At 44.1% G+C, this 15,001-nt stretch overlaps 1 protein-coding gene across 1 annotated transcript; it reads left to right on the top strand.

Annotated features, from left to right (window-relative positions):
* The first annotated feature begins 1,705 nt into the window (after positions 1–1,705).
* On the top strand, positions 1,706–6,995 carry LOC119299299 (cysteine-rich repeat secretory protein 38-like). Its single transcript, XM_037576539.1, has 2 exons — positions 1,706–2,482; positions 6,749–6,995. The coding sequence occupies exons 1-2, from the start codon at positions 1,729–1,731 to the stop codon at positions 6,886–6,888; spliced, it is 894 nt and encodes a 297-aa protein (XP_037432436.1). The 5' UTR covers positions 1,706–1,728; the 3' UTR covers positions 6,889–6,995.
* Positions 6,996–15,001: the final 8,006 nt, after the last annotated feature.

Here is a 15,001-nt window from a genome sequence, read left to right as displayed (position 1 = left end):
TGATACTGTGCCACTAGTGAATTTCTTGATGAACAATTTGCTAAAGCTAAAGAACTTGAAACTGATGAAAATTATGATTCACCTATTATGCCTAGCTTTCCTACTAGAATTGAAATACCTGATGGGTATGTTATGGATGGGGAGATAGCTAGAGAATTTCTTGCTTGTAATGATAAAAATGATGTTAACAAATTACTGAGTAAGCTGGAAGAAAAATCTATGATGGAGAGAATGAAGTATGATCCAAAGTTTGTTACCTCTCCCATCTTTGTTAATGATAAGGATTATGAATTTTTTGTCGATCTCGAGTTAATTAGTTTGGTTGAATCTGATCATTTTCATGGTTAGGAGATCCACGAAAACGACCTTTAGTAGTACCTACACACACAAGAGCAAATACTTGCACCCAAAACGGACAAGAGAGTTGTCAATCCCCTTTTATTCGTTAATATAATGATCAAATATGATAGTAGGAGATATATAAATTGTGAAAGAAAATAAAAGTAAATAAATTACAGCAAGGTTGTAGGGTTTTAGTAATATGATTTAAATGGACCCGGGGCCATAGCTTTCGCTAAACGCAGCTCTCGCAAGAACATAGCAAACGGTGTGTACGCAAATTACTATGACCCATGGGGCGTAGTTATGATGTTATTCATTGCATGACCAGTACATAGGCATTACTTACGTGACAAGTAGACCGACATCCATCCGCATTTACTACTATTACTCCACTCATTGATCTCTATCCAGCATGCATCTATGGTATTAAGTTCATGAAGAATATAGTAATGCTTTAAACAAGATGGCATAATGTAGACAGAATAAAACCAATCAATATGACCAAACCCCGTTGTTTTACCCTTAGTAGCAACACTACAAATATGTGTCACGCTACCCCTCCTGTCACAGAGTGAGGACACCGTAAGATTGAACCTACTACTGTGCACCACTTCCATTGAAGGTCCAATCATCAACTTGGCCAATGAAAAGTCATAGATAGGAATGCATTACAAAGCTTTAACAATGACACGTAATAAAGTTCAGAAAATATTCAATTACTTTCAATGAATAATCTGATCATAAACCCATCATTCATCGGATCCCAACAAACACACCGTAAAAGAAGATTACATCGAATAGAACTTCGCGGAGTACATTGTATTGAAGATCAAAGAGAGAGAGAGAGAGAGAGAGAGAGAGAGAGAGTCATCTAGCTAATCAATATGGACCCGTAGGTCCTGTGGTAACTACTCACACATCATAGGAGGTGCATCAAGCTTGATATAGAAGCCCTTCATGATCGATGCCCCCTCCGGCAGAGTACCGGCGAAGGCCTCCAGATGGGATCGCGGAAGAACATAGACTTGCGGCGGCGGAAAAAGTTTTTTTGTTGCTGCTTATAGGGGTTTTGTAATATTTAAGAATTTATAGCATTGGAATTAGCTTAGAAGAGACAACGTGGGGCCTCCGCTGCTTGCCATGCTGGGCTGGAGCACGTGCTACTACACGATGGCTTTTGATTGCAAGAGTTGGTCAACACATAGGGTTAGTCAAACTACGGCGAGAACGTGCGCCCGATTCGATCCCGGGGATAGGTAACATGCAGAGCCATACACATCGGCCACTCGACTTCCCAACAGTTCCTCCGTCTAGCTGCCATTGTCAACGTACGCCATGGCGCTGCCGAAGCGTCAATGCCTCCTCCTCCTCCTCCTCCTCTCCGTGATGGCGTTCCGGGCGGTCGGCACCTACTACAAGGACATCACCGGGGGCTACTCTCATCACGACTGCGACCCGAACCCACGGCCATCCACCATCAAAGGCGCCGCGTTCGGGTCCAACCTGAGGTCGCTCCTCGCCGCCCTCCCGTCCGCCGCCGCGCTGACGGGCTTCGCCTCCCTCGGGTCCGGCAGCGACGAAGCGCTCGTCAGGGCCCGAGGCCTCTGCTTCGGCGAGTCCCCGCCGCCGGAGTCCTGCCGCGTGTGCCTGTCGCTCTCCGCCTTGAGCCTCCTCGCCGCCTGCGACGGCAACCGGAGCGCCGCCGTCTGGACCGACGGGTGCTTCCTGGCCTACACCGACGGCAACGCCCCCGCGGCCCGTGGGCGTGACCTCGTCCACATCGCCGTGGCCGCGACCTCGTCCTACCGCGACCCCTCCTGTGACGCCGGCGAGCTCGTCAGCCTGGCCCGGTCCCTGGCGGCCCGCGCCGCGACCGGCAGCTCCGGGCGGATGCTGGCCACCGCGGACGCGACCTGCCAGGCGGGCGGCGCCACGGTGCACATGCTGGCCCAATGCCCGAGGGACGTGGCGGCGGCGGAGTGCGCCCGGTGCCTGGACGACTCGGCGCGGGGCTTGCCGGACTTCCTCTACTGGGCGCCGGGCATTCCGGCAGGCTTGTCGTCGCTGCACCGCTACAACTGCGTCTTGCGGCTCGAGATATTCCCTCCACCGCCGCCCATCGGAAGGGCAGCAAGGATCCGTACGTCAACTCTCCCTTTATAATAAGTACTCCCTTTAGAGCAACCGGAGAAAAAATGAGAGCATTTTTCGAAACATGAATATTTTTTTAGAACACAAACATTCTTTTGAAGTTTTGAAATAAAAATCATGAATTTTCCAATTGTTGGAGGAAACTGAATCGATGGTAGACAGATGGCAATCCAAGCACGTTGGCCGTCGGCTATTTCTTTTTTCTTTTTTGCAACAAGGGACAAGAAAGAGTCGATATTAAAATAACACAAGTGGTACAACACTGCATAGAGGATCCCAAAGATAAGAAAAAAATTACATCCAAGTCACTATGGCTTACAGTTAGGGCCATATAGGATAAACCAAAAACCAGCGACTCGTCGGAGATGCTATGGCCATCATATCCGACAATAGCTTTGCCAACACATGAACAAGAAGGAAGGGAGAGGTTAAAGGCGAGGGCCAATGTCGGAATTTGTCGATGTTTCCTTTTGGGGCCAGCGATCCACCCTAGCTAGCTTGTTGGAGAAATACATTTGTTTGATTCAAAGTTCCAGGGGCGGACGTCACACAGAGGGAGAAGAACTTGATGGCTAGCACCATAGCCAGCAGATGTTCATTGGGCTCGCTGGGTCTTCAAGGGACTGAGCCATTTGTCAAACTAGAAAGATGAAGGAGAAGAGCAAGAAGGACAAGAAAGCCTGGCACATTGCTTGGCATGAGAGACTGGATGAACAACACATCAAGTACGTGGCAATAAGAAATGCGTAGGCAGAAAAATCGGATTGTCAGCAATACTGAATATGCCAATCACCAATTAGTTCAGCTAACAAAATCCAGCAATTACATTAGTCATAATTATACCACACGACTCCAGAAGCACATCGACATTGCAGACACAGAGTATTATAGGAACTAATCATGAACTGGATAGCAAAGGACATGCATGGCAGACAAACTGCAATAGAGCTAGGTGAGGAGAGGATCCGGTCACTTCACATACATCACATTTTTTTGAGATAGCTGTCTAGCATAAACAAAATTGAATTATTCATGGAAATCCACCTTGGGGCGGTGTTCCTATGCCCTCTCAAACTGCACCTGGAGCAGCGAGGCGATTTCCTAGGAGCCTTTGGCAGATCGCCCCGCTGTGGACACGTTGGCACCTGCAAATAGAACAGAACCTAGATCTCTTAGCTAGCTATTCATACGATGCTTTGTCGTGGCTAGTGGTAGGTCGGCCCCTCGGCCGCTTATTTGAAGTGCTGCAAAACAATCTGAACATTGTGAGGCAATCTGCGCCTGAAGTGCCTGACCAAAGTGTTGCTTATGTCCTATCCCAGATCGGCAGATCCTGCAGAACCAGGTGACATCTCTCTATCAGATAGTCTCATACCATAGCGTGAGCCACAGGCTCCAGTGCCATTTTCACATTCCTAAGTTGCTCCATAGCAAGAGAGTATGCATCCAGATTATTGTCCCCTAGTCTTACAATTTTGAGGCACAACAGATACAGATTGTTATGTCTCCGCAAGAGAGTACTCGAGAGTTGAGAGGACCTTGGTCTTTCTCGTAGCACAGAAACTCCAGAGGAAGTTTTTTGTCATGTTTTGCGGGAACCTCCAGCAGGCCAAGCTGAATCATGACTTGCAAAGAACAAAATATTCACTCACTTTGATAGACAAACAAGCAGGTACAAAAAATACCTTAAGTGCATGGCCGCACACCATCCCAAAATGCTCAAACATCCCGCACTCACACTTGAACTTATTAGCAAGATCGTTTACTTGAAGAAGGAATTCATTTTTGCATCACTTGTCCATTTGAATCCTTTTTAAGGTGCCTGGCTATGTACACGCGGCGAGGCACAACTTCAATGTACATATGATCCTCCTTCATACAACATCTCCCCAAAAATTTCAAACTTCTTCCTTGAGTAAATTTCGGATGCATGTATCTCAACTGGCAAGTTCTGAGTCAGAACAACCCCACCTTGCAAAGAAGAATGTCATAAGTATATTTGTTTGAACCAATCTTCCTGGAGTCTCGATTATGAGAAGAAGAATTCCTAGTAACATAAAAGATGGGAAATCTCACCGATTTTGTCCTGTTCTCCTGATAATTTTCTTCTAAATCTATATTCTCATATTGTCTGACAAAAAGGTGCATCACACGTAGCCCTTCAGCACATGGTTTGCACTTTTGCTCTGCTGTGTGCTAGTCATCTTAGCACAGAACACTCCCATGAAGTAGGATTTTGCCCACTTCCGTTTGACCTCATATATTTGAGTCAGGATTCAGGAATGGGTTTTTCTCTAGCCCATGTTTCTCAATCATACATGCCCATCCATCCTCAAACTCTTTTTGCGTAACCATATGGTGCACCAGCTTGTTGAATTCTGGCTTGAATTCGCTCCCTTTGCCTAGCACTGGTCCAAGACACTCTTTTTCTTTCTTCAGCAGATGCCATTTGCACCAATGATGTGTCGCCCACGGCATAACCTTTGCAATGGCAACCTCCATCGCACGCGCCTGGTCTGAAAACAAAAGATTCACAACACATATCAAGAACCAACATAGAACACCTATTTTCATGATAATGATACGACAAAGAACCGACATACCGTCAGGTCCAGCAGGAGGCTTTTGATTTGGATACGACCACGCCTTTTGCATCTCCATCTTCCCTGACATCTGCATCGTTCATATCTTCAAAGGGCATGTCGTGTGAATCTTCCACCACCTCACTAGCACCCGTTGTATAAGTCAATAACCCCCTCTGTCACCATTGTTTGTTGAAGGGGTCGCCCTCCTCCGGGCCGTCCGACATCCATTACACCATTGGTGGAATCAGAAGAGAATGAGATCAAACCTTCACAGCTCGCGCGAGCTACATGGATAGAAGCAACGATCGTTTCCACCGCAGTGACTTCTTCCCCTAAGATATCCCCGGCATCCACCCTAGGAACCAATCTGCAGCAAAACCCAGAAGAACATCTCGTCAGATCCATCTCACTGGCAGAGGAACCAGATAAAAATAGCTACCGAATGAAACATCCTCTACACATTCGATTGTTTCCCAGTATTAGAACTAGAACAGAAAGTAAAAGATCCAGCAGAAGCTTACCCATCCATGGCGGCGCGTCACCCGTCCAGCAATCCTGAAGAAGGGGATGAATGGTCAAAACCGGGCAAAACTCTGTGCACCGAGTGAAAGTAAATGCATACATAGGTGCACATGGGCCCATCAAATGAATATTAATGACCCACCAGCCCACGAGGCACATAATGTACATCCACCGGCATCCACCCCATCCGAACCGGAGGCCCGTGTATAATGACAGCACCCCAGCCCACGGCATTGGTGTATTGCCTATTAATTGCCGGCGGATACTCAAAAAAAAAATTTAATTGCCGGCGTATCAGCAACGGAAAAGCAAGCAGCACACATCACAGCGCTGTAATACACGACACAGATTTCGGCCTGCAGGTAGCTCGGCCTCCAAAATGCCTCACTCGTCAAATACGCTCTTATATTATGGGACGGCGGGAGTACTAGACACTTCTCATTTGTTCCAGTTTCTTCTTACTTCAGTTCTCCCAATTGTTTTCTTCTATGATAATTACCATTCATTTTTAGTTTATAATTTACAATGCACGACCTGCAGAAACCTCAAAATACATCCATTGTTGTTGTTGTTGTTGTTGTTGTTGTTGTTCTAGACACTTACGAAGTTTAATTTTTTCTTTAAAAAAATCTCCTAAAGGAGATTGACATTCATTGATTTATGATTTTTCTTTTGATCAAAGGTTACGATTGCATCTTCATAAAGTCCATTTGTTCTAGAGATGAAGTATAGGTGTTCTTACAACTTTTCACTAATTTATTACAAAATACTTCAAAGACAAATGTGTTGGATATAATCCAAATGACTTGCGTAATATATACATATAGACTTCCAACATTTTCTAGATTATCTTCAATGGAATAAACTATGAGAAGTAACTGTACACCTTGTAGTTCATGTATATGTGACATGAATATACATGTTATTTTTGTGAGAAAACTTCTGATCTATTTATTTTCAATCATGGCAGTACAACGAACAGCAGAAATAATAAAAAATTACATCCAGACCCGTAGACCACCTAGCGACGACTATATGAATATACATGTTTACATGTAATAATACAGTCTTTTGATATTTGGTTTATTTTAGTTATCTGAACTCATGTGCAAGGCACATATAGCTTACTAATATATGTTGGTTTGCAGGGAAGAAGGTAAAAGATAACATTGTTGTCGTGACAGTGGGCGCCGTTGTAATCGTGGCCATAATCGGTGTTGCATCTTTTCTATTGGTCAAGCGAAAGATCAACAAGGCTAAGCTGCTCGGCAGCTCGATGGCTAGGTAGGACTGAAGGAAATATGCCCTAGAGGCAATAATAAAGTTATTATTTATTTCCTCATATCATGATAAATGTTTATTATTCATGCTAGAATTGTATTAACCGGAAACATGATACATGTGTGAATACATAGACAAAATATAGTCACTAGTATGCCTCTACTTGACTAGCTCATTAATCAAAGATGGTTATGTTTCCTAACCATAGACATATGTTGTCATTTGATTAATGGGATCATATCATTAGGAGAATGATGTGATTGACATGACCCATTCCGTTAGCCTAGCACTTGATCCTTTACTATATTGCTATTGCTTTCTTCATGACTTATACATGTTCCTGTAACTATGAGATTATGCAACTCCCGTTTACCGGAGGAACACTCTGGGTGCTACCAAACGTCACAACGTAGCTGGGTGATTATAAATGAGTACTACAGGTGTCTCCAAAGGTACATGTTGGGTTGGCGTATTTCGAGATTAGGTTTTGTCACTCCGATTGTCGGAGAGGTATCTCTGGGCCCTCTCGGTAATGCACATCACTATAAGCCTTGCAAGCAATGTAGCTAATGAGTTAGTTACGGAATGATGCATTACGTAACGAGTAAAGAGACTTGCCGGTAACAAGATTGAACTAGGTATTAAATACCGACGATCGAATATCGGGCAAGTAACATATCGATGACAAAGGGAACAACGTATGTTGTTATGCGGTTTGACCGATAAAGATCTTCGTAGAATATGTAGGAGCCAATATGGGCATCCAGGTTCCGCTATTGGTTATTGACCAAGAATAGTTCTAGGTCATATCTACATAGTTCTCGAACCCGTAGGGTCCGCACGCTTAACGTTACGATGACAGTTTTATTATGAGTTTATAAGTTTTGATGTACCTAAGTTTGTTCGGAGTCCCGGATGTGATCACGGACATGACGAGGAGTCTCGAAATGGTCGAGACATAAAGATTGATATATTTGAAGCTTATGTTTGGACATGGAAGTGTTCCGGGTGAAATCGGCATTTTACCGGAGTACCGGGAGGTTACCGGAACCCCCCGGTGACCTAATGGGCCTTAGTGGGCCTAGTGGAGGAAGAGGAGAAGGGGCCAAGGGGCAGCCGCGCGCCCCTCCCCCCCAAGTCCGAATAGGACAAGGAGGGGGGGCGGCGCACCCCTTTCCTTTCCCCCCTCTCCTCCTTCCCCCCCAAGTCCTAGTCCAACTAGGGAAGGGGGGGAGTCCTACTCCCGGTGGGAGTAGGACTCCTCCGGCGCGCCTCCTCCTAGGGCTGGCAGCACCCCCCCCCCTTGCTCCTTTATATACGGGGGCAGGGGGGTACCCTAGAGACACAAGTTGATCTACGGATCGTTCCTTAGCCGTGTGCGGTGCCCCCCTCCACCATATTCCACCTCGGTCATATCATCGCAGTGTTTAGGCGAAGCCCTGCGCCGGTAGAGCATCATCATCGTCACCACGCCGTCGTGCTGACGGAACTCATCCCCAACACTTTGCTGGATCGGAGTCCGGGGATCGTCATCGAGCTGAACGTGTGCTGAACTCGGAGGTGCCGTACGTTCGGTATTTGGATCGGTCGGATCATGAAGACGTACGACTACATCAACCGCGTTGTCATAACGCTTCCGCTTACGGTCTACGAGGGTACGTGGTCATTACTCTCCCCTCTCGTTGCTATGCCATTACTATGATCTTGCATGTGCGTAGGAATTTTTTTGAAATTACTACGTTCCCCAACAGTGGCATCCGAGCCTGGTTTTATGCGTAGATGTCATATGCACGAGTAGAACACAAGTGAGTTGTGGGCGATACAAGTCATACTGCTTACCAGCATGTCATACTTTGGCTCAGCGGTATTGCGAGATGAAGCGGCACGGACCGACATTACGCGTACGCTTACGCGAGACTGGTTTCACCGTTACGAGCACTCGTGCTTAAAGGTGACTGGCGGGTGTCTGTCTCTCTCACTTTAGCTGAACCGAGTGTGGCTACGCCCGGTCCTTCCGAAGGTTAAAACAACATTAACTTGACAAACTATCATTGTGGTTTTGATGCGTAGGTAAGAACGGTTCTTGCTAAAGCCCGTAGCAGCCACGTAAAATTTGCAACAACAAAGTAGAGGACGTCTAACTTGTTTTTGCAGGGCATGTTGTGATGTGATATGGTCAAGACGTGATGCTATATTTTATTGTATGAGATGATCATGTTTTGTAACCGAAGTTATCGGCAACTGGCAGGAGCCATATGGTTGTCGCTTTATTGTAAGAAATGCAAACGCCCTGTAATTGATTTACTTTATCACTAAGCGGTAGCGATAGTCGTAGAAGCAATAGATGGCGTAACGACAACGATGCTACGATGGAGATCAAGGTGTCGCGCCGGTGACGATGGTGATCACGACGGTGCTTCGAAGATGGAGATCACAAGCACAAGATGATGATGGCCATATCATATCACTTATATTGATTGCATGTGATGTTTATCCTTTATGCATCTTATCTTGCTTTGATTGACGGTAGCATTTTAAGATGATCTCTCACTAAATTATCAAGAAGTGTTCTCCCTGAGTATGCACCATTGCGAAAGTTCTTCGTGCTGAGACACCACGTGATGATCGGGTGTGATAGGCTCTACGTTCAAATACAACGGGTGCAAAACAGTTGCACACGCGGAATACTCAGGTTAAACTTGACGAGCCTAGCATATAACAGATATGGCCTCGGAACACGGAGACCGAAAGGTCGAGCGTGAATCATATAGTAGATATGATCAACATATTGATGTTCACCGTTGAAACTACTCCATCTCACGTGACGATCGGACATGGTGTAGTTGATATGGATCACGTAATCACTTAGAAGATTAGAGGGATGTCTATCTAAGTGGGAGTTCTTAAGTAATATGATTAATTGAACTTAAATTTATCATGAACTTAGTACCTGATAGTATTTTGCTTGTCTATGTTTGTTGTAGATAGATGGCTCGTGTTGTTGTTCCGTTGAATTTTAATGCGTTCCTTGAGAAAGCAAAGTTGAAAGATGATGGTAGCAATTACACGGACTGGGTCCGTAACCTGAGGATTATCCTCATTGCTGCATAGAAGAATTACGTCCTGGAAGCACCGCTGGGTGCCAGGCCTGCTGCTGATGCAACTGACGACGTTAAGAACGTCTGGCAAAGCAAAGCTGATGACTACTCGATAGTTCAGTGTGCCATGCTTTACGGCTTAGAATCGGGTCTTCAACGACGTTTTGAACGTCATGGAGCATATGAGATGTTCCAGGAGTTGAAGTTAATATTTCAAGCAAATGACCGGATTGAGAGATATGAAGTCTCCAATAAGTTCTATAGCTGCAAGACGGAGGAGAATAGTTCTGTCAGTGAACACATACTCAAAATGTCTGGGTATAATAATCACTTGATTCAACTGGGAGTTAATCTTCCTGATGATAGTGTCATTGACAGAATTCTTCAATCACTGCCACCAAGCTACAAGAGCTTCGTGATGAACTATAATATGCAAGGGATGGACAAGACTATTCTCGAGCTCTTCGCAATGCTAAAAGCCGCGGAGGTAGAAATCAAGAAGGAGCATCAAGTGTTGATGGTTAACAAGACCACCAGTTTCAAGAAAAAGGGCAAAGGGAAGAAGAAGGGGAACTTCAAGAAGAACAGCAAACAAGTTGCTGCTCAAGAGAAGAAACCCAAGTCTGGACCTAAGCCTGAAACTGAGTGTTTCTACTGCAAGTAGACTGGACACTGGAAGCGGAACTGCCCCAAGTATTTGGCGGATAAGAAGGATGGCAAAGTGAACAAAGTTATATGTGATATACATGTTATTTATGTGTACCTTACTAATGCTCGCAGTAGCACCTGGGTATTTGATACTGGTTCTGTTGTTAATATTTGCAACTCGAAACAGGGACTATGGATTAAGCGAAGATTGGCTAAGGACGAGGTGACGATGCGCGTGGGAAATGGTTCCAAAGTCGATGTGATCGCGGTCGGCACGCTACCTCTACATCTACCATCGGGATTAGTTTTAGACCTAAATAATTGTTATTTGGTGCCAGCGTTGAGCATGAACATTATATCTGGATCTTGTTTGATGCAAGACGGTTATTTGTTTAAGTCAGAGAATAATGGTTGTTCTATTTATATGAGTAATATCTTTTATGGTCATGCACCCTTGAAGAGTGGTCTATTTTTATTGAATCTCGATAGTAGTGATACACATATTCATAGTGTTGAAACCAAAAGATGCAAAGTTAATAATGATAGTGCAACTTATTTATGGCACTGTCGTTTAGGTCATATCGGTGTAAAGCGCATGAAGAAACTCCATACTGATGGGCTTTTGGAATCACTTGATTATGGATCACTTGGTACTTGCGAACCGTGCCTCATGGGCAAGATGACTAAAACGCCGTTCTCCGGAACTATGGAGCAAGCAACTGATTTATTGGATATCATACATACTGATGTTTGTGGTCCAATGAATGTTGAGGCTCGCAGCGGGTATCGTTATTTTCTCACCTTCACAGATGATTTGAGCAGATATGGTTATATCTACTTAATGAAACACAAGTCTGAAACATTTGAAAAGTTCAAAGAATTTCAGAGTGAAGTGGAAAATCATCGTAACAAGAAAATAAAATTTCTACGATCTGATCATGGAGGAGAATATTTGAGTTACGAGTTTGGTCTACACTTGAAACAATGCGGAATAGTTTCGCAACTCACGCCACCCGGAACACCACAACGAAATGGTGTGTCCGAATGTCGTAATCGTACTTTACTAGATATGGTGCGATCTATGATGTCTCTTACTGATTTACTGCTATCATTTTGGGGTTATGCTTTAGAGACGGCCGCATTCACGTTAAATAGGGCACCATCAAAATCCGTTGAGACGACACCTCATGAACTATGGTTTGGCAAGAAACCAAAGTTGTCGTTTTTTAAAGTTTGGGGCTGCGATGCTTATGTGAAGAAACTTCAACCAGATAAGCTCGAACCCAAATCGGAGAAATGTGTCTTCATAGGATACCCAAAAGAGACTGTTGGGTACACCTTCTATCACAGATCTGAAGGCAAGATTTTCGTTGCTAAATTCGGATCCTTTCTAGAGAAGGAGTTTCTCTCGAAAGAAGTGAGTGGGAGGAAAGTAGAACTTGATGAGGTAACTATACCTGCTCCCTTATTGGAAAGTAGTTCATCACAAGAACCGGTTCATGTGACAACTACACAAATTAGTGGGGAAGCTAATGATATTGATCATGAAACTACAGATCAAGTTTCTACTGAACCTCGTAGGTCTACCAGAGTGAGATCCGCACCAGAGTGGTACGGTAATCCTATTCTGGAAGTCATGTTACTTGACCATGATGAACCTACGAACTATGAGGAAGCGATGATGAGCCCAGATTCCGCAAAATGGCTAGAGGCCATGAAATCTGAGATGGGATCCATGTATGAGAAGAAAGTATGGACTTTGGTTGACTTGCCCGATGATCGGCAAGCCATTGAGAATAAATGGATCTTTAAGAAGAAGACTGACGCTGATGGTAATGTAACTGTCTATAAAGCTCGACTTGTTGCGAAAGGTTTTCGACAAGTTCAAGGGGTTGACTACGATGAGACTTTCTCACCCGTAGCGATGCTTAAGTCTGTCCGAATCATGTTAGCAATTGCCGCATTTTATGATTATGAAATTTGGCAAATGGATGTCAAAACTGCTTTCTTGAATGGATTTCTAGAAGAAGAGTTGTATATGATGCAACCAGAAGGTTTTGTTGATCCAAAAGGTGCAAACAAAGTGTGAAAGCTCCAGCGATCCATTTATGGACTGGTGCAAGCATCTCGGAGTTGGAATAAACGCTTTGATAGTGTGATCAAAGCATATGGTTTTATACAGACTTTTGGAGAAGCCTGTATTTACAAGAAAGTGAGTGGGAGCTCTGTAGCATTTCTGATATTATATGTAGATGACATATTATTAATTGGAAATGATATAGAATTTCTGGATAGCATAAAGGGATACTTGAATAAAAGTTTTTCTATGAAAGACCTCGGTGAAGCTGCTTATATATTGGGCATCAAGGTTTATAGAGATAGATCAAGACGCTTAATTGGACTTTCACAAAGCACATACCTTGGTAAAGTTTTGAAAAAGTTCAAAATGGATCAGGCAAAGAAAGGGTTCTTGCCCGTACTACAAGGTGTGAAGTTGAGTCAAACTCAATGCCCGACCACAGCAGAAGATAGAGAGAAAATGAAAGATGTTCCCTATGCTTCAGCCATAGGCTCTATCATGTATGCAATGCTGTGTACCAGACCTGACGTGTGCTTAGCAATAAGCTTGGCAGGAAGGTATCAAAGTAATCCAGGAGTGGATCACTGGACAGCGGTCAAGAACATCCTGAAATACCTGAAAAGGACTAAGGATATGTTTCTCATATATGGAGGTGACAAAGAACTAGTCGTAAATGGTTACGTCGACGCAAGCTTTGACACTAATCCGGACGATTCTAAATCGCAAACCGGATACGTGTTTTTATTAAACGGTGGAGCTGTAAGTTGGTGCATTTCTAAACAAAGCGTCGTGGCGGGATCTACATGTGAAGCGGAGTACATAGCTACTTCGGAAGCAGCAAATGAAGGAGTCTAGATGAAGGAGTTCATTTCCGATCTAGGTGTCATACCTAGTGCATCGGGACCAATGAAGATCCTCTGTGATAATACTGGTGCAATTGCCTTGGCAAAGGAATCCAGATTTCACAAGAGGACCAAGCACATCTAGAGACACTTCAATTCCATCCGGGATCAATTCCAGGTGGGAGACATAGAGATTTGCAAGATACATACGGATCTGAATGTTGCAGACCCATTGACTAAGTCTCTTCCATGAGCAAAACATGATCAGCACCAAGACTCCGTGGGTGTTATAATCATTACTGTGTAAACTAGATTATTGACTCTAGTGCAAGTGGGAGACTAAAGGAAATATGCCCTAGAGGCAATAATAAAGTTATTATTTATTTCCTCATATCATGATAAATGTTTATTATTCATGCTAGAATTGTATTAACCGGAAACATGACACATGTGTGAATACATAGACAAACATATAGTCACTAGTATGCCTCTACTTGACTAGCTCATTAATCAAAGATGGTTATGTTTCCTAACCATAGACATGTGTTGTCATTTGATTAATGGGATCATATCATTAGGAGAATGATGTGATTGACATGACCCATTCCGTTAGCCTAGCACTTGATCGTTTAGTATATTTCTATTGCTTTCTTCATGACTTATACATGTTCCTGTAACTATGAGATTATGCAACTCCCGTTTACCGGAGGAACACTTTGGGTGCTACCAAACGTCACAATGTAACTGGGTGATTATAAAGGAGTACTACAGGTGTCTCCAAAGGTACATGTTGGGTTGGCGTATTTCGAGATTAGGTTTTGTCACTCCGATTGTCGGAGAGGTATCTCTGGGCCCTCTCGGTAATGCACATCACTATAAGCCTTGCAAGCAATGTAGCTAATGAGTTAGTTACGGAATGATGCATTACGTAACGAGTAAAGAGACTTGTCGGTAACAAGATTGAACTAGGTATTAAATACCGACGATCGAATATCGGGCAAGTAACATATCGATGACAAAGGGAACAACGTATGTTGTTATGCGGTTTGACCGATAAAGATCTTCGTAGAATATGTAGGAGCCAATATGGGCATCCAGGTTCCGCTATTGGTTATTGACCGAGAATAGTTCTAGGTCATGTCTACATAGTTCTCGAACCCGTAGGGTCCGCACGCTTAACGTTACGATGACAGTTTTATTATGAGTTTATAAGTTTTGATGTACCTAAGTTTGTTCGGAGTCCCGGATGGGATCACGGACATGACGAGGAGTCTCAAAATGGTCGAGACATAAAGATTGATATATTTGAAGCTTATGTTTGGACATGGAAGTGTTCCGGGTGAAATCGGCATTTTACCGGAGTACCGGGAGGTTACCGGAACCCCCCGGTGACCTAATGGGCCTTAGTGGGCCTAGTGGAGGAAGAGGAGAAGGGGCCAAGGGGCAGCCGCG

The sequence above is a fragment of the Triticum dicoccoides genome, chromosome 1B (assembly GCF_002162155.2).
Source record: "Triticum dicoccoides isolate Atlit2015 ecotype Zavitan chromosome 1B, WEW_v2.0, whole genome shotgun sequence".
Lineage (NCBI taxonomy): Eukaryota > Viridiplantae > Streptophyta > Magnoliopsida > Poales > Poaceae > Triticum > Triticum dicoccoides.
Note: the sequence above shows the minus strand (reverse complement) of the source record. Positions and strands in the feature narration are given on the sequence as shown.

Bases quoted from the DNA above. Each gene is read 5' to 3' on its own strand.
- LOC119299299 (XM_037576539.1), top strand. From the start codon at position 1,729: ATGGCGTTCCGGGCGGTCGGCACCTACTACAAGGACATCACCGGGGGC. The intron at 2,483-6,748 runs GTACGTCAACTC...GTTGGTTTGCAG, and splicing joins CGGAAGGGCAGCAAGGATCC to GGAAGAAGGTAAAAGATAAC.